We start from the raw sequence: 23,955 nt of genomic DNA on the forward strand, positions 1-23,955 counted from the left end.
AGCCTCAGCCAGAGGCCTTGGCTGCTCTGAGGTTGGAAAGCCAGACTTAGGGTGCGGATTTGAGATTCTGGCCTGAGGTACAGATAGACACCTGAATTCCCATCAGAATCTCTCCAACCCCTCCCAAAGCACCATCTTTACCTCTCCCCCCGAATTTCTATCCCCGGCCTAGCCGTCTCTCAGACACTAATTCCACCGTGCATATGTGTCCACATGAACATCCCCAAAGTCTACATTCATCCTGAAAGCCATCCTCATTCATTCCATTCCTTTTCATTAAGGGGGATGACCTGTCGGGCGGGGCCCAAACGGGGCGGGGCCCAAACGGGGCGGGGCCCAAACGGGGCGGGGCCCAAACGGGGCGGGGCCCAAACGGGGCGGGGCCCAAACGGGGCGGGGCCCAAACGGGGCGCCTCCTTGTCTCCTCCATGCTGGCGGTCCATCACTGGCTGCTGTCTAATTCGTTCCTGCTACCGTTCTGTTCTTTTCTTGCCGCCCCGCACTCCTGCTTCAGTCTGAGAGGTTGACCCTATCCTGCCACCCACATCGCAGCTTTAGCCACTGAATTCTACCACGCCTCCCAGCGGCTCCTCTACCCCGTTTACTATTAACCCCTCCAGTGAAACCAAAGTCCCACCCGCCAGTCAAGAGGGTGTTTTTGTTAAACAAGTCAGATTGCTTTATTCCCACACCGGAAAGGTTCAGTTTCCTGCTGGGTGTACCCAAGTTTTTCATCTCAGTGTGCGCACAAAGAAACCCCGTGCCAACCGCTCTAATCCCCAGAGACCGCACAGGCCTCCTGTTTGTTCATTCCTTGGGACCAGGGCGCTCCTGCTACTGGACTTAATCCAGGTTATGCTCCCAAATTCCTGGCCCAACTGGTCCTTTATAGGGTTCAAGTCCTCTCGGGTTCGGCAGCTTCTCTTTCCCCAGGAATTTTGAACGGCTTTCCCCCTGACAAAGCTTCTTATATCAGCATTGTGTCTGTCTCTCTCATAGTTAGTGTCTTTCACTGACACGTTTTTATTGTCGGGTTCCTCGGTTCCACCACCACACCCACCCAGCTCTAAAGTCAGTGCCGGGCCTATCTGCCAGCTTCAGCATCAGCATCCAACCAGTATGTAAACACAATCAGCAGCTGTGAATGTACAGAGAAACCCAGCACAGAGACGACTCGGCAGGCACTGCTCTAAGCTGCCGGCCGAGCAAGAGTCACCTCACGGAGCAGAAGACAGAATAACGCAATGCCACGTCTTCAGAACCGCAGCCAGATAGGCAGGTGACCACAGATCTGAGGGAAGAGGCAGAGGGTCTGGGCTTTTCCACACTTGCTACGCCGGAAGTAGAGTGTCGGACAGGAAGATGGACTTGTCCTTTGTAGACTGTTCTCCTCCCTATAATTACACTCAGCATAACCGAGGTTGCAATGGCCTTCCCTTACCATCCTGTCTACCCTGCAGAGCAGGTAGAGCATCTGAGTTCCCAAGGAGACCCCCAGAACACAGTGCTGGGCACGTGTGGAAGCACTCCACCAATGTTCCAAGTGTGTAAGGGAATTTATAGACGAATGATGGGGAGTGGTTACACCTGCCACACCCCACTCCGGAGGGGGCGGGGATGGAGAGCCAAGTGAGGAAGCAGGCCTGGGGGAGGCTCCACCACAGTCCCCCCTGGCTGCCGGGAGAGAGCTGGTTTCTTGTCTTCTCAACTTTCTCAGCCTCTGAAGAGCCAACCGTCAACGAGAGGGTTAACCACAACGGCCTGACTCTGGTGACGCCACCTACTGCGGTGATTAATACACATGGCAAACATTCCCTTGCCGAAGCTCAGGTGATTCAGTCTAAACATTCTTCCAAGGAGGTCTTCTTAATTATAATGACATGGTGTAAATATAAGAAAAAAAAGAATGTCAATTATCATTCCGTATAATAACAGTGTTAGTGTTCTTGCACATAAATTACAAGTAGCTTTGCCTATTTAGAAGCAGGAAAAGTGTTCAGTTTTGCAATTTAAAAACTTTTGAATATGCCACATTTAAAAATTATGTCATTACAACCAGTAGAAGTTAGTAATCACCACTAAAGTGTGTGCTCTACAGTGACTGATGAACTCTCATACTGAAATCCTTCTTTAAAAAAAATCACTTGAAAAAGCAAATTTTTGAACCTATGTTCCGTTTATTTTCAAACATTCCAGCCTCATCTAAAATGAGATGTCTATTCCATGGCAAGTATCCTGAAAATACCCAGAGTCACACTGGCTGAGGGACAGCTGCTAGTCACTATAGCCTTTTAAACCTCAGTTTTATTTGATGAAAATTAAATGAAATTTCCAATTCCTAGTGTCAATAGCCACTTTTCACATTCTCCATGGCCCCATAGAGCATGTGGCCACCGTGTTGATTAGTAGGGAATAGGGCATTTCTCCCGTGACAGACAGCTCTTTTGGACAGTGTGTCTCTGAAAGATGTCACTGACTCTGACCCATAATAGCTGTCCATTTTCAGCACCAAGACTTACTGGCATGCGTCTGGGATTTATTTTTGGAGCAGCCACATGGACGGAAATACTTCAATGTGGCCTTGTTTGCAAAATACAAGTGTCCCATTCATGGCCAAATCAGATAATGGCCAAAGATTAGGGATGAGGCCTCCTCTATTCTTGCCAGCGTCTATCAGTCTGAGCCAGTGGCCAATTTGGATTTTGATTTTTTTTTTTCTAAATCAGCTCTTAGGACACATTGAAGCCAAACAATTTCACCGTGTCAGATCATGCTGAACCCATCTCTCACATTCTAACCTACTGGCTTTAAGTCCCTCCCTCTAGAGAGGTAACGACTCAGAAGCTCGGGCTGAGTTCCTGTGCGTCTGTCTTCACCGGACTGGAGGTTGGAAGCAGCCTCCCATCAGAAGGCTTGTTGGCTAATGATGAGATTGAAGTCTGCCTTCTCTGGAGTCACCAGCATGTTCTTATTCCTTTACAGATAACCTACAAGGCAGTCAGCTCCTTTGACCCAGAAATAGATTTATCCAACCAAAGCGGGAGAGTCTCAAAACTGGGAAACGAAACCCACTTCCTGTTCTTTGGCCTGTATCCTGGAACCACGTACTCCTTCACCATCAGAGCCAGCACAGCGAAGGGGTTCGGACCCCCGGCAACAAACCAGTTCACCACCAAAATATCAGGTACTGTATGTTGATGAGCTCATGCATCTCCTCGGAAGTGGTGGCTTGTACCTTTTCATGGCTGTTGTCAAGAACGCAGCTAGAAACATAAATGATAAATTCTATTATCGAGACTCTTGGTGCCCAAGAAAGACCTGGAGGCTAAGATAGGATGCTGTGTGCTTTTAGCACCTGGGGGCGTGGCGCTCCTGTGTTAGTGCAAGGCCAGGGTTTTAGCACTTTGCCTTGAGAGGCTCAATTATAAGGCATAAGGTTTTGGCGAGGACCCCTAGTTCCCTTGGCAATTCTGGGTCACCAGAGCAGCAGTGTTGGAGAGACTCTGACATAAGCCATGAACTCAGCCAAAAAAAAAAAAAAAAAAAAAAAAAAAAAGCAGCCCCTAGGACCTCCATTGTTAGTTGTTTTCCATCCTGCATAGAGATGACGTGTGTGCCATCAAACCCTGGGAGGGGGGAGGATGCTCCAGCTCTTTACAGACCCAGTTATATCACCCAACAAAAGATATAATTTGAGGAATATTTCTGGCATGTTCATCTGTGCAGAAGATGCCTGCATCCCTCAGACAGGAAGGAATGAGGTTGCCATCTGGTATAGGATGTGTAACCACGATAAACAGAATTCCACAAGCAATTTCTCTTTTTTTTTTTCTTCCTCCCTTGGCTACAAGTGGCAAAACATTTGGGTTTTGGCTTGAACTTTTTGCAGTGTGTTTTGTTAGTCATCCATCTGTCACTGTGACAAAATACTGTGGAGAGAGAGAGAGAGAGAGAGAGAGAGAGAGAGAGAGAGAGAGAGAGAGAGAGACAGGGAGGGAGGGAGGGAGGGAGGGAGCAACTTGAAAGAGGAGAACTTTATTTCAGCTCACAGTTTGGCGGTGTCAGGTCATGGTTAACCGGTCTCATCCCTCTGGGTCTGAGAAGATACTACACATCTTAGTGAGAAGTATGACAGAACATAGCTGTACACTTCTTGGTGACTTGGAAGGTGCCGGAAAAATTAATGTACCCTCCAAAACCTCTCCCTCTGTGTCATCAGTCTGAAAGGCTGAGTGCTGCCTCCAAGTATCCATTCAGGTATGAACTTGTGGGCCACTCGATCCTTTGATAGGGTTTGCAGGCCCCTGGTCTACTCAGTACTCAGTAGTGCCATATACTGTATGTCAGCCTCCTGGTGACAAGCATATATCCAAACAATAGCAGCTATAAAGAAGCAGGGGACAGCAGACAAGGTAACCAGCTCCAAGGGCCAGTTCAGTAACGTTCAGCATGGTTTCTGTCTTTATGACCCTTCGTCCTTGGCTTTGTAGAATGTTTCATCTGAAACAGAAAGAAATCAGTGTCCAAAATTAGTGCAATTTAAATGTTCTAGTAGGCATGGAAGGAAGGGTTTTTTATGAAATTGTAATTGGGTCTAAAGAGATGGCTCAGCAGTTCAGAGCACTGACTGCTCAGAGGACGCAGGTTCAATCCCCAACACCCACATGAGAGCTCACCACTGTCTGTAACTCCAGTTCCAGGGAACCCAATGCCCATGGCAAACAGTAATGCACATAAAATAAAAATAAATAAATTTTAAAGGATGGAAAAAGAGATGGTAACAGAAGGGATGGTTCATGGGTCGTGTGCACATCATTAGGCCACAGGGACAAGGCAGGGTTCCAAAGTAAGTTTTCTTGGAGAGGTTAATAATGACATAGATGGGCAAACATCTTCATAGGACTGCTGTTGGTATTGGATAAGAAAGCCCACATACTGGTATGGTTTCCAATATGTTTCCTCTGATCTTAAGTGAATATATACCTATTAATGAGATATTATCTATTGTATCAGTTTCTCATGGTAACTCAAAGAGGAAATATACGGCAATCAGTATTACTTCCACGTAAGTTTTATTATTTTCCCCCAGTTGAGAGCACATTCTGTGTTACCATAAGGGGGAAGTTCCATTAGAAAAATAATTAAGTTTTCCCCTATATTATATAAAAATTCCAATGAATATGAGTCTGACCACCTCGAGTTCATATAATCCTATCCCAAAGCAAAGAAACTTGACATTTCAGTTGCCCTATAGAAGCTCATCAAAAATAATGATTTGACTTTTATGGTATTAAAAACCACATTGCTATGCTGGGTTCCCAGCTACCTGGGAGACCTTGGCAGGATTGCTTAAGCCCAGGATTTCAGGGCCTGCTCAGCAAACAGAGCAAGACCTCAGCTCAGGCAAGAGGAGACGGGAAGGGAATTAGGTTATAGTTCCTGAGCCCTGTTCTCTGTTTTTGTGGACCTAAGAGACAGAACTACGCCTGTATTCAACACGCAACTGCAAGTTGTGAAGTAACTCTTAGTGGAATTAGAGTTGATCTTTAAATGCTTAGAAAAACTTGGTAGATGTGACTGATAAGTAACTCAGATCTCTTAGGTGAAAACTTTTCTCTTCCCCATGTAAGTCATGTCAGGCACCTCTTCCTACATGTGGTTGAGACTGGTGGCTCCCGAGTCACAGTTCCATGCCAATCTGTCGGAGGGGGGGTGGTTATCCAAGGGCGCACTCGCTAGGCTATGCCGACACAACATCTCTATAAAAGAGAGAATGCTGGAAGTGACTAGAGAGAGCCATTGCTGAGAACTGTTGACATTGATAGCTGGGGGAGGAAGAATCATTCTTTTGATTATTTTTTTAACCTGTGGCCATCAGTAGATTTCCTAGACTCCGGTGGATGGGACCTCACCCATCTAAGTATGGGCGGCACTAACTGAACTTAGTAGGTTGTTTTTAAAAAGAAACAGAGGAAGGAAGGGAGGGAGGAGGAAGAGGAAATGAAACATGAGAGGAAGCCAACCCCAAGCTGTTTGCTCTTCCTTTGTTTTTCTCGTGAGTTCCCCACAGCCCTGATGTTCCCAAGAGTCCTCAAGTCATCACTGACCCACCACAATAAGTCTGTCTGTCTCCCAGCATCCTCTCTAAACCCTTGGATGGGTCTCTAGTATATGAAAATAAAGTTGACTTTAAAGGGAGAACCATGGCATTCAGTTTTACGGTGCTGATGACTGCTCAAAACTTCTGTATGCCTTTAAGACACATTGTGCACTTCTGTCCCAGGACACATATCCTAAGATGCCATGTTGTCAAAAGCACACCACGAGCAGGTAGGCGGAACAGAAACGGGAGCATCGAGCACCACTAACCCTCATCAGTCCCCTTTCTGCCCCTTCCCAAGGTCAGCTCAGGATTGGAGAGGCCGTTTGACTTGAACAAATAGCCCTGTTGTTTTGGGTCAGGAATAAACGCATGCAAACACCCTGGGTGTGGTCGACTGGCAGCCGTCATTTGATCTGTGTCCTCTGTAAAGGAAGTAAAACGTCACTAAGGAGATAAACATGAAATAACGGGTCTCCATCTAATCCCCTTTCCCTAGCACCATCCATGCCAGCCTATGAATTTGAGACACCTTTGAATCAGACTGACAGTACGGTGACGGTGATGTTGAAACCTGCCCAAAGCAGAGGGGCACCTGTCAGGTAAGGGGCAGAGGGAGGGCCACACTGGCTTTAAGGGAAGGAAGCTCCAGCCCTGGTCACTACTGTCTCCAGTCGTTCCTAGGGGTTTCCGTGCTGTCTCCTCATTCGCTCTCCTTAAAGGAGACAACCGAGGAAGGCGAAGGGGCCTCCATGAAGCGTGTACGAGCACCGTGTCCTCCAATGAAAGAGGGTTGTTCTGTGGATGATGAGGAAAAGCTCTAATCTCTGCAGCCAAGTGGCTTGACTCTCAAATAATAACTGCCTACTGCAGTTCAGGTACCCTGGGGCAGAGGGTATGACTTCCTGAGCTTTAAGTGGGCTGGGTTTTTAAAAATTATGTTTGAATTGACCAATAAATATCTCAAGTGTATATTTAATGTATGATTTTTTAAAAAGGAAATAAGATTAGAAAACATCATGAAGTCTTCATTTGAAATTAAGATTACTACCAAAATCTAGGCCCAATTACTCATTACGTTATGGCTTATGTGAATAAGGAACTACAAAGTAGGACCCTCACAGTAAATGAATTAAAAGGGTATTTGTTTTTCCTAGGAAGACTGCAAAATAATTCCAGGAGTGGACCCATCCTAAGATCACTAGTTTCTATACGTGTAATTTACTCTTGTTTCAGTGGCATTTGGAGATTTTACCTTTGCCTGTCTGAACAGATGTCGTTCCGTTAGCCTCCCATTCTGGATCGCAGACCCCCATGGAAGTGTCTCCGTCCATAGTGCAGGCTGTGCATACTTTGTCTCTGGGCTCCTTATGGAGAAATTGGTCTGACGAGCCTTTTAAACCCTGACTGCATGCTATCACATTTCTACTTCCATGCAAGGCAAATAGTTGGACTTTGTTCTGCTTGGCGACACACACGGGTCTGGGTTCATGGAGGCAAATAGTATTGGTTGACTAGGGTAGAGTTTGGTAGTCTATGTTCAAAACAGCTCGAGAATTCTGTAAGCACAACTGGTGTTCTATTCCACTGAATTACACATCACAGTCCCTCTTTGAGAAGTTTATGCTAATCCAAAGGAGCAGTTAGCTAGAACAGTGAATAAAGACATACTCTCCTCAGCATTTATGCTGTTGCCACCAGGGGAAAGACGACCTGACACTCTAGGGTTCCCTGAGACGCACAGTGTAGGGCCTGGCAATTTGATGGGCCCAAAGCATACCTTTCACAGGTGCTGTCCAGACACGTGTGTTCTCATAGCCATGGGTCAGGCGTTTTGCATTTCAAAAACCTGCCTGTCCATTAATGAAAATGTATGCTCTGAGCAGAGCCTTGGGGGCATCACTTATTTTCTGACCAAACTGGTGATCTTCCCAGACTCAGCAATAACGAGCACAGTATTGTTCCCCCTCCCACCAAGGTATCAAGGTCAGAGCGTCAGGGGTCAGCAAGACTCATGCCCACAAATGGAGGGGAGCAAGGATGCTAAGCCAGCTAGTGGTGTTCTCTTGCGTCCTACAAAGCCCTTTTGCACATATCCCTTTGTGGCTTTCTATCTTCAGACCTCTCAGATTCCTACCCACATCCCCATACGGATGGATCCTCCCAAATCTAAGTTTTGAAGTAGTTTCTCTTTGATTCTTCTATCTTTTTCCTTCCCACTTTCTATTGTTTTTCTCGCTAAGTTCTTGTTTCATTGGTTCTGCTTTGGGAGACCTTAATGGTTAGTTCTAGCTAAGCTTATGCCTTCTATTCTTACGTCTGTACAAACACACACTTGGATGCTTATCAGACTCCAACACACAGAGCTTATCCCACAGACCTGAAGGTCAGCCTGATGAAACCCATCTCTCTTAAATATGAGAAGGTTTGAGTTTCCACAAGTGGTCACAGAAATCTTCAAGTTCAAAAGTGCTCCTGCCTCTGTGGAAACCTAAATCTTCTCCCCCAAGTTGACTGGAAGAATGCTGTCCTCAAGTGGGCAGATTGCCTCCCACACGTTTTTCTTTTTTGAGAGAGGAAATGATCACAGCCTCACCTGTCAAGGTTTTATTCTCCATCCCTTCAGGAGACTCACTATGTAGAACAGCACAGTGGCCTGATTGCCCATTGAAAAGATAGAAGACCCATATAGCTGCCAAGATGGCTTTGGAAGGAAATTTCCACCGTTCCCTCAAAATGAATAGGGTTTGTTAAGCTCTCAATTTCCTTTAATGTTTAGAAAGATAAGAACTCTGATTGAGAAATCATACGGACCTACAATAGAAAGCCATTGTGTAGATTAAAACACTGAGCACATCTGGAAATTTGCAAAATGCACATGAAATCATCAAACTGCCATACAAAAATCGCCTCCCAAATGATAAAACAAAAGCCAGAACAACGCGAGGAAAGGGAGGAAACATCTGTTTGCCTTCCTGGGTTTCAAACAGTGCTGTGTGTTCAGAAAATACTATCATCGCGTGATTTCCAAAGCGCATTCTTCCCATTGATTTGATTTTTCTTTGATACATATTTGCCGGTGTTGGAATTTATTTCTCCTTCATTTGCACACTTCCCTGGGTGGCTTCATGGTGTATCAATTCTACGCTCAGCTTAAGACAGACTCCCGAAACTTCACACAGCTCTCCATGTAAATGATTGTTGTCTTTTTATTGACCAACACATCAAGCTCTGTCACATAAAATTATTTAAATCCAGAGATGGTTTAAGAAGAACAAAAATCCCCATCATTCCAGCCAGCAAACTAGCACCAGGGAAAGAATTTAAATGTCTTTATATGGATTCAGTTAGTTCCTCAGCAGGACAGGGAAGGGCTTAATTTTCCTTCACTTGATTACAGTTGTCTCATTTCTGCCTTCTCGCCATCGTTCATTCTGCACAAACACGCCCCAGTAGAGAAAACCCTTGGAATTGGCAGAAAGGAAGCAACTAAATAAAGGATGAGTTGTATGTAAACTGTTAACAGTTCTCCTGTGCTAACAAGAATGCTTGGTGGTGGTGTGTGTGTGTGTACACATGCGTGCACATCTTTGTGTGTGTGTGTGTGTGTGTGTAAAAGCATGTGTTCATGTTAAGGGAAAGTAGGCAGCGAAGGAATTAGATCTACTTTCAGAAAGCATGTCACACTTCCTGAAACTGGTTTGATGTTGGTACTATATGAAGGAAATTTCCCTGACTTGGTCTGCTTGGCCTCCAACTAGTCAACAGACATGGGTGTCTGGTACAGAGAGCCGGGGTCACCTCAGAGAGGAGAGCCATGGCAAGACACGTGTGGGTGAAAGACAGAAGATAGGCAGACACCTTACTTGAAGATGCTCCCCAGGTTGGAAATGATACTGTTGACTTGCAGGTGACGATGGCTGAGAACATAGGGATTGTGAAGTACTTACAGGGTGGTTTTAAAACAGTTTTATGGCAGGAGTAGCCTGTCTGTCTGTCTCTCTGCCAGAATCTTCCCTTCCATCAACACTATCTTTTTGTTGCACATGACTGTGTCGTCGTCACGGGGCTCTTCTGAGAGTTGAGTGGAGCCAGTGTGTTTTCAAGAACTTCAAACCACAGTCTGTCCATACTGACCGCTATACATTGTTTGTGCCTACTGTGCTGCTTCATAACAACACTAGCAGGCCACTTGGATGAGCCCAAGTCCTCCCAGCCTCTCTTCTGTCTCATCCTATTCAAACCCGAAATCATGGAAAATAGAATCTCACATAAAAACTGAACATCTGACAGTTGTGTCCGTCAGCACAATTATGAACACAGCTTCTGAAGTTCTCATTTCTATGCCACATCTTAACATTAGATGGCATGCAATCTTCATGCATGGACAAGTAGACTGGGACTTGATCTCAGAAGGAACAAATCTCCTGACTCCGTCTGTACCCAACAGCGCTTAAGAAAAGGCAGTCGCCTCTCTTGTTTCTCCCCCAGCCACTGCCTAGCCATGGCTATCATCTGCTCTGTCGCGTAAGCTCAGCTGTGAAGCAAAGGCTGCTTCTTCGCCTCTGGGGGACAGTAGACCCCGTGATGAGGGGTGCCTAGGGTGGGTGGCTCGGGGGCAGCCAGTATTTTTGCTCTTTTACCACAGTGATTGTCCTCCCAGCTTCTTGAAGATGGGAGTTTGTGAATCCCAACCCACTGGGACACCTCTTCGCAATTATGCTGAAATCCACTCCCTACATTGCAGAGTTTGTCTCTCCATCGGTCTTCGGTTAAGCTGTAGGTGTGAAGGGTCAGTTAAGCAGCAATGTGATCCACATAGGTGTGCATCTCCCTGACTGTGTTCTCCTGCTGAGTCAGCTGGGCCCGCAGTCAGACTCACCTGTGGCCACACGCTCCTACTCATTCCTTCCACTCGAGAGATACTTACCGAGTCGTGTCTCCTGGAAGATAAGTCCCCTGTGGCTTCCACTCGTGTCACTGCAGTGAGCTGTGCCACTGGAGGTCAGACTGAGTCATAGCGTAAACCCTTACGAAGGCTCTGTCTCTGGCTAAGAGGATTCCTGGATGGAATCCACCTTCTTTCCAGCCTGCTCATCAGGGCCCAGATACTCACAAAGATCAAGAAGCCATTCTCTCATTAAACCTCGCCTTTCAGACGCCAGGATTCTCTTGTTTGTACATCATTCACTATAGCCGAATCTCCTTGGTGTGTGATCAGTAACTGACAAATCCCTCTCTGCCCACCACATCCCTCCATGCATTTTTAGAGAGTTTACTTATATTAAAGATGAGATTCCGGAATCCTGGGTGCTGCCAGGGATCAAAGGTCATTTTTTATCAATGAGGCTTTTTGGATGACCACGCATGTCAGTCACCTTTTTGAAAACTCATTTTGAAAGCAGTTTGTTCTTCAAGAATCCTTTCTAAGAAGCTTTAAAACTTAAAAATGGCAGGGAAGAGATAATAGAAACAACAACAATAATAATTAATAATAACAATAATAATTGACAATCATAATAACAGTGTTGTGTTATGGCACTTATACAATGAAATTTAAATTACCTTTGCCTCCAACTCTTATTTAATCATGCCTTTATACATAAAAATATGCCACAACCATTTCCCTTTTCAAAATTCCTTTTCTTCTATATAATCTTCCACATGGGAGTCCATGTATTAGATGCAAACTCCTGTCTCTTTGCCAGGGCCCGCCTCCTACCACAAGTCACCACGACACATACTGTTTTGAGTTGGCCTTTACCTGCAATGCTTCGATGGAAGCCAGCTTCGAGCATGGGCATGATGGCAGGCCCTTTCCTCTGCCTTTCCCAAAGATGTCTCTGACTGCTAGACTTGGGCCGGTTGAGTGGCTTCCATCTGAGTCTCATGCCCTACGGTGTAGTTCTGCCTCTAGTAGGCTCTGTAAGAACTGATTGTGGAAATCATTGTTTGAAGGCTACCACAGGTAGGTGTAGGTCTCTTAGAGCAAACCTAGAGTAGGGCCCAGCCCCACTTTGCATCTGCTGAACCGGTGGAGGGGTCCCAGGGATGATTCACGGTGTGAAAGGAGAATATGTTTGCTGCCCAAAGGCTTTGGATTCTGTGTTTGCCGCTGGTTTGGCCAGGGCTGACCGGTCAGATGGCTGGCTGGCTGACTGGTTTGTTAATTTATTGAGCCAGGCTCTCCTTGTGTTTCCCAGGCTATCCTCTGAATCCTGTGTTCAAGAGATCCTCCTGCCTCAGTCTCTTGAGTAGTGTGCCATCGTGTCCATTTATGTTGTGTTATTTTTATTTTTTTTCAGTATTTGGAGACATAGACAATGTACATAAAGCCCTTTGAGTGTTATCAACAGATACAATGACCAGACGCTAGGGTTTTTTTCACAAGTCTTCAATGCACTAGATGGGGCAAGGTATCTTGATGTAAACATTGACACCCCTGTGGGCCCTATGACTTTGTACTCTATACAAACCCTTTTCAGACTCTTGTGTGATAGCTCTTTCTGGGGCTATCCGTTCCCAACTCCTTTAGACTGGCCTTCCCAGGGACAGACAGGCCAGGTTTAACTCTTCTTTGTCGTCTTCCCCAGAGCCTGGCATAAAACCAAATGCATGTTGTGTACCATGGAAAGAAAAGACGGCATAGTGTCTGTCTACCCCACCCATAAATAAATAAATAAATATAATTTTTAGTTTTGATTTTTGAGACAGGGTTTCTCTGTGTAGTGCTGGCTCTCTTGGGACTTACTATGTAGTCCAGCCTGGCCTTGAAACCACAAAGATCCAACTGCCTCTGCCTCCCAAGTGCTGGGATTAGAGGATGAGTTTCCATCTCATTTACTGACATCACAGTTTGTCCAGTTTTGTGCTAGGAGCAAGTGAAACGTCCAGGCTTGAAAGGAACTTCGTGGGCGACTGTTGATTTAGGGGCAAAGTCAGAATCGGCTTCCTGTAGCTAGTGGCTTCCGAGTTTTCTCAGGGACACCCTCTTGGGTGCTTCTCTTCCCTTGGTGGTCACATCCAGATTTCAGCTCATCTGACGTGAAAGAGTAAAGCTTTGCAGGGCTGAAAGGAGTCTAAATTGAGTGTGATTTAGACATATGGGAGCGAAGGGGCTGGGTGAGTGGCCTGTCTTTAAAACATTTAGGACCAGGAAGGTTTCAGCTTTCGAATCAGGGCACTTACCAGGTTGTTGAGAGTATTTTCTTTCATTATTACATTTAGGAGAAAGTTATAACCGAGGCAAAAAAAAAAAATTGGGAGGAATCTATTTACTGAAGTTGCATGGCAACAAGTCTGAATCCTATATTATTAACTTACTGTGTACGGTGTGTTTGTTTTGTGGATACCGAAAAATTAGTCTTCAGAAACCTATTGATACAGTCACCCCTTTTTAAAAAGTTGTATTGTGTGAGTGTGTGTATGTGAGAATGTGCATGAGTGTGTAAGAGTATGCGTGCGAGTGTGTGTGCGTGTGTGCATGTGTGTGCGTGTGTGTGTGTGTGTGTGTGTGTGTGTGTGTGTGTGTGTGAGTATGTGTACAGGCTGGGTTCCCTGAAGCTGGCATTAGAGATGATTGTAAGACAGCCCTGTGGGTGCTGGGAACTGAACGCAGGTCGTCTGCAAGAGCAGCAAGAGCTCTTAACCACTGTGCCGTCTCTCCAGCCCCTCCCTCTCTTTCTATACATATAGAATACGTGCTCTGTGCCCCAAATTGCAAATGAAGGCAGAATCACTATTGGACACCCCCAAGAACGCAATCAGTAAGCCTGTGAAATTATCAGCATCGCCTGGTCAAGGTCACAGTGAAAGGGTCATGGCATCTCTAACCCCTGTCCTCTGAATCCCTCCAATTGAACCATTGGGTCACCCCTAATGCTTCACATCAGGTCACCCCCTAGTGTCCCACATAGGGTCACCCCCTAATGTTTCATGATTTAAGAAACAGAATCAATAATAAGAAAGAGTCACAGCCAAGTATGAATGAATTGAGTCAAAAATTTGAAGGCAAATTCAAGGCTATGGGGAGCTCCCTCTGCAAGGCCTTGGGGTTGGGGGACAACTGAAAACATTGTGTCGCATTTGAACTCTCTAGCTTAAGGAAGCACATGAAAGATGTTCAGATATTCTTCCCTGGCTTATATTTCATGTGATATTCTATATAAATGCAGATTTCTTCTCCCTGTGAAGGCCTTAGAGTTTTGTTACAGAAACGCCTGGCATAAATTAAATTTTTAAATTAAGTCTCTTTCCATTGGTAAGTTCTGACGCAGTGATGTCACATCTGGCAGATTGATTTTCACCGTGGCTTGCACTTTAATATTGCAAATACTGTCAGAAGCTGTTTCCTTATTTTGAATTCCAGGATGCACATGGCTAGGAATGGTGTGACTTTAATAAAAAAAAAAAGAAAGAAACTGAGTAATACATTAAAAGGATAATAGAATTTTAATTCAGCTTGCTGAGCCTAGAAACTTCTGATCTGCTTTCTAGCCTTGAGAATTTGCTATCTTTAAACTTTTTTCTCAGGAAACCCATTTGAACGGTGGGATTTTCAAAGCTAGATTCAAGATTATGATGAGGGATGGAAAGATTTTACAAAATTCATAAGTAACTTGATGTTATTCATACAAATAGAAAATACATCAGCGTGGTCAAGGTACCGTTGACCTGGGGACTGATGACATGTTAATTCCCAGCGGGGGTTGCAGTATGAGGCAGTCTGGCAAGCAGAGAGGACTTGGCTGTTTTTCATTAGCACACGGACTTTGATAAAGGGGAATAGAAAAGAGCTGTTTGACCTATGAGTGCTTAAATTATTAAAGAGCAAATAGATTTGAGGCCTGGCTGCTTGAAAATCTAATGTGTCTTGTGGAGCAAGGATGAAAAGGCATTGGGGGTTTGAAATTGCTGCGGGCAACTTAATTCTTTCCTTAATATTTTCAGGGATGAGTAGACGGTAGCCATTTAAAGTGTGGTGAATCTGGAGAGGAGAGTTCAATGTAAGTTAGCCAGCTGGCTAAAAGGGAAGAACATTGAATGGTTGTTTAATTGTCAAATGTCCATCTGACCTCCATTAAACTGTAGCCCGCAGGGGGGGAGGGGGAGGGGGAGGGAAAGGTCTTTCATTCATGTTCATGTAGGTGTTCATCACACACACACAAAACTCAGTCTCGTTAAGAAATGCTTCATGAGAGAATAATAAATTGGACTGTTTAAGTTAGAGTAGGGCAGAGCCTGGCACACAGGAGGCACCTAAACAGTGCCTGTTGGATTCATCGGTCAGTGACCGTACCCATACGGCACGTGCCCTGAGGGGGTAGGAGAAGTCGCTGTTGGAAGCCAAGATGGGTCAAAGATAGCACAGGAGACAGATGCAGACCTAACTGCGGGTTGTCCAAGGGAGCCTAACAGTTGGCCATTCCCATGGTTGCATACAACTCTTTTCCTCTTGGTGATACTCTTCTCACTGCTAGGTGTTCAAGAAATGAATAAAAATAGGATCGATAGCAAAGTTAAGTAGAACAGATAATGTCTTCAAATATCAGTGATCCAACTGTCACACATAACCTAGGTATCATCACTCCTACACTACGTTATTTCCTCAACTATCAGTGATCCTGCTGCCCCACATTATGTAGGAGTCACTTCAGTATTATATTATGTCTTCAAATATCAGTGATCCAACTGTCACACATAACCTAGACATCACTTTGGGGTTATGTTATACCTTCAAAAATATGTACTTCCGAGACCAAAAAAAAAAAAAAAAAGAAAAAAGAAAAAAGGAAAAAAATGAGTAAGTGTTGGCCATCTTCACCAAGGATCTTCCAAGACTTGGAGGCAATGATCCAGGGGCACCAATGACTGGAACTCCTCACTGGAACATATTTTTGTGGATCCAGAGTTGAGCTGGAGCAGATGAAAACAGCAGACTGGTCATAAGCCCTGGGAAGAGACGACAGAGGCCCTCTTTCAGGAGAAGCACTTCCGGGTCCCACATGTTAGGGAGAACAGCATCCAAGGGTGGGAATGGACCCAGGCTAAGGAGAGGATAGAGACAAGCAGGCTGTGCCAGGCGAAGTCAGGATCAGGATTTGGAGACGCAGAAGCATCCTGCTTGCTTTTCACAAATAGGCTTCTCGGAATCAAGAGGGAGCCTCTGAGGTGACGCCGTGGGTAAAGGTGCCCCCCATGCAAGCCTGGAAACCTGGCTTAGATGCCTAGAGCCCTTGTGAAAGTGGAAGCCAAGAGTCAATTGTATTCCATTGTTCTTAGACCCTCCCCCACCGCGCACATACACACACACACACTCACAGACACACACACTCACACACTTACACGCACACCCACACCCCATGGCCTGTGCAGTTGCACACACACACCACACACACACTCACACACTCACAACACACACACCCCATGGCCTGTGTGGTTTCACACACACACTCACACACACATACATATACCCCATGGCCAGTGGCGTTGCACACACACACACACACACACATACTCATACACACACGCCCCATAGCCTGTGTGGTTGCACACACACACTCACACACACACACCATGGCCTGTGCAGTTCCACACACAGGCATCATGAACACATGGTCACCATCACAGAATTACCTTTATACTTCATCTTCACCTTCATAGAAAGTTTGAGGCCATCCTGAGATTCACAAGACCCTGTCTCAATAAAAGGGGGAGTGCTGTGGATGGGTCAGAGGGGAAACATACCACACACTTACTGCCAAACATAAAGGCCTCAGTTTGGTGCCGCGTGGCAGAACCGGCTCTCGCAAGCGTCCCGCTGCTCTCCACATATGCCCTGTGGCACAAATGCCCAAGAGAGAAATAGTTTTTATAAGAAGGGTTTTCACATGAGGACGATGAGGAGGCAGCGGCCTGGTTATTGAAGTCAGGGCAGAGTCCAGGAGAGTGCATCTGGTATGATCCAGATGGAGGAGAGGGTTGAGGTTTAAAAAAATAGCAGTACCATTGATAAATCCTTTGATGTGATAAAAGGAGAAAGGATCTCCATACAGCACTAAAGGTACTGTACTTTTGAAACTAGAAGCCAGCTTGTGTAATGACTGTCTGTAGGAACAAGGGAAAACCCTCCACTGGGCAGCTGGCCCTCACGAGTGTCTCCAGTAGGACGAGTGAGCAATGACAGCAAGCATCCCCTGACCCATAACTGATGGAGAGAGCATCAGTTATGCTCTGGCTGCCAAGTGCTCCATCAGACGTCAGACGTCTTTGGGCTTCTGCTTCCGCTTTGTATAGGATGCTTTCAGAAGTTTCTGGTGAATAGAGACCTTGGCTATCATGTCATACATCAAATGAACCGAAAAGACTGACTCTAACGGAAGACGGTGCCAGACTCCAGTCTGTTGAGTGGGGACCCTTTGTGGAGCAAGGAATTACGGCTCACCCATTTTATGGTAGCAGTTGATGTGTGTTGGCAAAAATTTTAAATGTATCCAATAAACATTAGAAATCCACCTATAACCATCCATTTTCACAGGAAAACATAAGAATCCCTCACATCAATTCAAAACCTCAGATACTAGGAGTGGTAGGATCAAAGTCTAGCCCGATTTACTTTCCCAGTTCTCAACAAAAGCTTTTCAAGGAAAAGGAGAAACTTTCTCAAAGCTGTTTAAGTTGCCATCTGCTGCAGAGCAGGTGTCATTTATCACTGCACTTTGACCTTAACCCCTTCCCTCCTGCTGATGTGTTGTCTGATGGGCTGTTTAGTACTGCACGCGACCGCTTATCTGCAGTAGATATATTTGTTCCAAGTCCTTCGGGGGTCTCCTGAAACCGACTAGTACCAGACACTGAGTGGATTATGTTTTTCCCTATATACACTGTTATAATAAAATTTCATTGACAAATTCGACTAGTGACTAGTAACAAAATAGAATAATGATGACACTGTAGAATAAAAAGATATGTTGATATGTTTGCTCTATCCGTCTTTCCTGTCCTGGCTGGTTTTGTGTGTCAACCTGACACAAGCCAGAGTCATGAGAGGAAGGAACCTCGGCCTCCGTGAGACCCAGCTGTAAGGCATTTTCTCATTTAGTGATCAGTGGGGCAGGGCCCAGCCCATGGTGGGTGGTGCCATCTCTGGGCTTCTGGTCCTGGGTTCCATAAGAAGGTAGATTGGGCAAGCTGTGGGAAGCAAGCCAGGAAGCAGCTCCTCTCCACATCTACTCCTGCCTCTGGGACCCTGCCCTGTTCTTGAGTTCCTGTCCTGACATCTTTCAGTGATGAACAGCAATGCTGAAGTATAAGCCAGGTAAACCTTTTCCTTTCCAACTCTTGATCACAGCAGTAGAACCGTAACTGAGACAAATTGGTACCAGGAGTGGGATGTTGCTGTGACATACCTGACCATGTTTTGGGGAAGACTGTGGGAGAAGAGTCATTGCATGGTGAGAGATCAGGGGAATGCTCTGTGGAATCTGGAAGATAAGAATGTTAACAGCAGGGAAGAGGATGGAGGCCTGGCTTGCAAAGTTTCAGAGGAGAGTTTAAAGACTCTACCAGGGGTATTTGCTATTTTGAGTTAAGATTCTGTGGTTCTGGTTAGCTAGGGTTGAAGAATCAGCTGTGATTAATAACATACCAAAACCACTAAAGCAATATTTTGCTTTGCTGGGAAACTTAATGCTGCTTGGCTGGAGATAAGAAATTAGCAGTGATTAAGAAGAGACCAGCATCACTGAGGTGAAATCTTCTGGGAAGTGTTTCCTGAAAGCACAGAGAAGCTATGTTCCAGAGGCCGCCATGGCTGTAGCTCGTGCTGGCTGGCGGCAGGACTTTGGTAATGTGTAAGAGTCACCCAGGTGGCACTGGTTTTGAAATCCTGAAGGGTTCACGGAGAGCAGCTGAGGCTCGGCACTGTGAGAGGCCAGGAGAGGCCATTGGTGAAGGTGCAGCCTCGGTGGCAATTGAAGCCCAGGACTGAAGGGGTCATGCGGAGAAGTTGAGCTTGGCACTGTGAGGAGAGCCTATGGGAGGCTGTTGGTGATGGTGCAGCCTGGTTGCAGCGAGGGCCCCCAACATTTTGGAGGTGCCAGAAGCATGGGACGACCACCAAGACCGGTAGCAGCAGTGGAGTAGAAAAAGACAGGCTGTGTGTGCCGGAGAGGGCAGAGCTGGAGAAGCATCCCAAGCCCTTTGAGGAGTCAGAAGATTGTGAGTGGATCCCAGATAATTGAGACTGAGTTATTTATTTATACTGCTGGAGCTTGGTTTTTGCTTGGTTCAGTTAAGGCACCCCGGTTCTTCCCTCTTGAAAAAGGTATTTAATTTTGATTTTTGGAGGAGCCCACAATTGGACGATGTGAACTTTAAGAGACTGGTTATTTTAAAGATACTGAAATTTTAACGCGTTTGATTTTTGTAAGGACTGTGGGACTTTGGACCTTATTTAAGATCTTGGGGATGAGTAAGAAAGGAAGGGCTGTGGCTTAATAGTGATGCGTTTGTGTGTCGGGTTGACAAGGGGTCAGTTGTACCAGCTGTTTTTTTGTGTTAGTTTGGCACAAGCTAGAGTCATCAGAGGAAGGAGCCTCAGCTGAGGAAACGCCCCATGAGAAACAGCTGTAAAGCAATTTCTCATTTAGTGACCAGTGGGGGAGGGCCCAGCCCTTGGTGGGTGGTGCCATCTCTGGGCTGCCGGTCCTGGGTTCCATAAGAAGGTAGATTGGGCAAGCCATGGGAAGCAAGCCAGTGAGCAGCTCCCCTTTATGTCCTCTTCATCAGCTCCTGCCTCTGGGATCCTGCCCTGTTTGAGTTCCCGTCCTGAGTTCTTTAAGTGATAAACAGCAGTGCTGAAGTGTAAGCCAAACAAACCCTTACCTCCCCAACTTGCATTTTGGTCATGGTGTTCCGTAACAGCAACAGAAAGCCTAAGACATCTCCTCTCTCTTTTGAGAATCGAGACTAATAATGTGTGGGGATTGCAGTCGGGCGAAGGAAGCTAAGCTACTGAAAGCAAACTGTAGCCAGAGATCTGCCCACTCCATTCGATATGAAGGAGAGCACTGAAAAGAATCTAGAAGCTGTCGACAGTTGGGTTGTGCTGCACATGGGTCTGCACAGAGTGCCCTGGGAAGCTCCTTGGAGTCTATCCGGATCCCACACTTCTGAAGGCCCAGCTGTGTGTCTTCTTGAGGCATCTCACACTCTGTGCCCCCATGACATTGCCTGTTGGCTGGAACAACCATATGTGTCCTGTGAGTGCCAGGTTCAAGTTCTGTGAGCCTGTTACCTGGTGGTTGGCTTCCCAAGGAAAACGGGAGAGAAGTGTTCATGCTGTATTCCTCCTGTCACGTTCTCTTGACAACACGTGTCCTTAGCGTGGCAGCCCTCTTAACAAAAGAAGTGTCAACATGTCGACCTTCATATGTTTTTAAATCCATGTGGGCAAATGTTTGTAAATGTAAGAAGTCAAGGAAAAAGAAATGTAGGTTGGCCTTCCCAGCCTTCCATTGTGTGTCCTGGCTTTAATAGGAGCCTTGGTAACTACTTCCTTTAATATCGCCTCTATCACCGAGGCCACCTACCAGATTCTGTAGTTCCTTGTACCTAACAAGACCCAGTGGGAAGTCTTTGATGTGAGGAAGAGTTGACTTCCCTTCCCTTCTCCTTTTTCTGTTTTGCGTCACTGGTGAGAATCTACTTCATCATGACACTGTAACACTGGGAACTACCGGTCCGCACAGCATGCTCTATAATTGATTTTTCATTAGACAGGATGGCAGGCTGATGGTACTTTATGGCCGTAATAGAGAGTGTTAAGTGGTTGTGTTCCCAGAGGTAGACAGGTTGGTTGGCTGCAGATTCAGAAACCATGCAGACAAGACCAGCAGAGGCTGCCCCCCCCAGGAAAGTGGGGTGAGAAGCACCCTCACCATGCTTCCCTCAACATCCACAATCTGTTGTTCAAGCACCTCATGGGTTAGCTCATTACTGGAAGGTACCACCGTGTCTTTCCAATACTACAAAGATGAGTCTCTCTGCCTGGAAGGCTTTTCATCTAATTTTGATTTTGTTTGTGAAAGCTGTTTTCTCTCTGTCTCTTTGTCTTTGTCTCTCTGTCTCTGTCTCCTTTCTCTGTGTGTCTCTCCCAAGAAGATATACTTTTTCCCCTATAAAACTGCTTCATATGTTCATCATTCTAGGGACTGCAAATACCTTAATTTTTCAAAAATCCATCATTCTAAGGTCTTCCCAGTCTCCTAAAGTTGCTTCAGTATTTGAACAATTTTCAGAGTGTGCTCTGGTAAAAGGGACCAACTGTCATTCACATCTGATCTGTATGTGTGATTCAGATGACATTGTTCAAGATTTCTCTTAGAATTAACTGTATAATTGTACAACCTCGGCTTTGGGAATTCTGATTCCAAATTCTTGTCATCTTCTTCTATAGACTTCTCTTTCCACTAATGGTCCAGGGCACAGGATGTAGGAAAAGATGGGAAGGAAGATCTTCACCAGTATTGATCACTTCACCTCGTGTTGCGTGACTGTTGAAATTTCACATGCATTTTATATAGATAAAATGTTACTTTTTTTTCTTTACAAACCCACAGTTAATATAACCTCATTTAACCGTTAAGCCCAGTTTATCCTGTGCAAACTGATCTTCAGTTATATGTGAGAAGATGACAATGGAAACTTGTACAGTGAAATTTTTAAAGCTTTTAAACCTTGTTCTCAGTAACTGTGTGATGGGGAGGGGGGTGTGTGATGTCCTTGCTGCTTATACACGAAGACCCGAGTCCAGTCCCAAGCCACCTGGAGAAATGCTCAGAGCAGTAACACACACTCGTAATAGGCAAGCGAGGAGATAGAACAGCCATCCAGCCCCAGGTCCCCCAGTGAGAGGCCCTGTCTCAAAAAACTTTGGTGGAAAACTCATGAGGGATGACAACCAATACCTCCAGAGGCATGCCTACACACACACACACACACACACACACACACACACACACACACACACACACACACGTACATTCATTCTTCGTGTTATTTTTGCATGGGGAACAGCTAAGGGAGAGCACTGAACAAGGGCCACTATGTCCAAAGTATTCTTTGTCCTAGATGTGTCCAAAATTCCTGGCCAACTGAAGATAGAGTGGATCAGTTCAGTGACTGTGGAAAAAAACTCATGGGTGCTGTAGGTTGAACTCGTTGTTGCAGTCTAGACAAGAGATGCTTCCCTTTGTTTTCTCTAGTGTTTATCAAATAGTCGTTGAGGAGGAGCGCCCTCGGAGAACCAAGAAGACCACGGAGATCTTGAAGTGCTACCCAGTGCCGATTCACTTCCAGAACGCTTCGGTGCTGAACTCGCAGTACTACTTTGCTGCAGAGTTCCCAGCAGACAGCCTCCAAGCTGCCCAGCCCTTTACCATTGGTGACAATAAGACATACAACGGCTACTGGAACACCCCCCTCCTCCCCCATAAGAGCTACAGAATTTATTACCAAGCTGCTAGTAGAGCCAATGGGGTAAGTGTGGCAGATGGCTGTGTGTTAAGGCTTTTGGTGCCATTCGTGTAAACACGGGTTAAATGACAGAGCAGTGACAACAAAACCCAGCCACGTTTTTTGTGCACTTCGGCTAGAAACTTTATTTCTAAAAGTCAACTTATCAAGAGGAACTTACGGCGGGGACTGAGTATGTGTGGCTTCTGTCCGTGGTTTAGGAAAGCATATTGTCAACATGATAGTTATTATTTTCCAACTTTCTTATTACCGAAAGTTGGCTAGTGGTTCTGCTTAGCTGATGAAAATAGTGTAGCTACAGCTCATGCATTCAGCTCATTTAAAACTTGGTGAGAAAATAGCGTAGCTACAGCTCATGCATTCAGCTCATTTAAAACTTGGTGAGATCCACAGTATCTGTCCTTGAAGAACATTGTGTCCCATTGCCTCGGCTCCGAGACTGCATGCATCCTGCAGCTGGCTGAGTTAGACATCTTGTTTTCCTCCGAGAGAAAAGAGCTTTAGGAAGACGAGATGGAGGCAAAGAAAAAATAACAAACTATTATTATTGAGTCAACCCTGAAATCGTCTGTTCAGACCAGCCTAGGGTATGGAGAAGACTGCAAACCAGACATGGAAACTTCTGCCCTACCTTCTCGATCTGCCTCCCAGCTTAGGTCCCGCTGGCTTGCCCCCTGACCTTTGCCAATATGAGGCAGGGTGCAGGTTCTCCTCCAGTGACGTTGCATAGGGGGCAGGGACAGGGCTGGAGGAGTCAAGGGCTACCAGGTAGAGAAAATGAAAGTATCACTTCTCTCTTTGTGGCTCAGAAATAGCTACTATCTCTCTCCTTGTAGCAGAAAGTATATCTTGGCATGCTTCGGTGGAAAAGCCACACTGGAAAGCAGTGAGATCTTCCCCTTATGTGAATTAACTGACTAGAATTACACTTCCATCGTTTTAAATACAATCTAGGTAATAATCTCTCCCTCTTCATTTGATACAGGAAACCAAAATTGACTGTGTCCGAGTGGCCACAAAAGGTAGGTTGAAACTTTGAGATATTCTACTTACTCATTTGTGTTCCTGAAGTTAATCTTAGACTGTTTGAAAACATCTGAAAATGCACTTAGAACTCCACTGAAATAAGTTTATGTATGTGTATCGTGTGTGTGTGTGTGTGTGTGTGTGTGTGTGTGTGTGTGTGTGTGTAGGCATTAGGACACTATGGTAGTTGATACTGCTTCATGTAGATATCTTTTTAAAATAAGAAGTTACATTGCTAGAGCCCAAACAGTTTTCAATGGCTATCATTATGAAAGTTATTTTAAGGATATTAA

At 45.5% G+C, this 23,955-nt stretch overlaps 1 protein-coding gene across 12 annotated transcripts in view; it reads left to right on the forward strand.

The window, feature by feature from the left end:
- Ptprm (protein tyrosine phosphatase receptor type M) overlaps positions 1 to 23,955 on the forward strand; it is a 649,476-nt gene that overhangs the window by 396,115 nt on the left and 229,406 nt on the right. For all 12 annotated transcript variants that reach the window (XM_040752893.1, XM_040752897.1, XM_040752894.1 and 9 more), the window contains 4 exons: positions 2,983 to 3,184; positions 6,600 to 6,702; positions 22,366 to 22,639; positions 23,622 to 23,658. In XM_040752893.1, coding sequence (XP_040608827.1) covers positions 2,983 to 3,184; positions 6,600 to 6,702; positions 22,366 to 22,639; positions 23,622 to 23,658 — 616 coding nt within the window. The remainder of the gene's footprint in view (positions 1 to 2,982; positions 3,185 to 6,599; positions 6,703 to 22,365; positions 22,640 to 23,621; positions 23,659 to 23,955) is intronic.

The sequence above is a fragment of the Mesocricetus auratus genome, unplaced genomic scaffold, assembly GCF_017639785.1.
Source record: "Mesocricetus auratus isolate SY011 unplaced genomic scaffold, BCM_Maur_2.0 Super-Scaffold_100010, whole genome shotgun sequence".
Classification (NCBI taxonomy): Eukaryota; Metazoa; Chordata; class Mammalia; order Rodentia; family Cricetidae; genus Mesocricetus; species Mesocricetus auratus.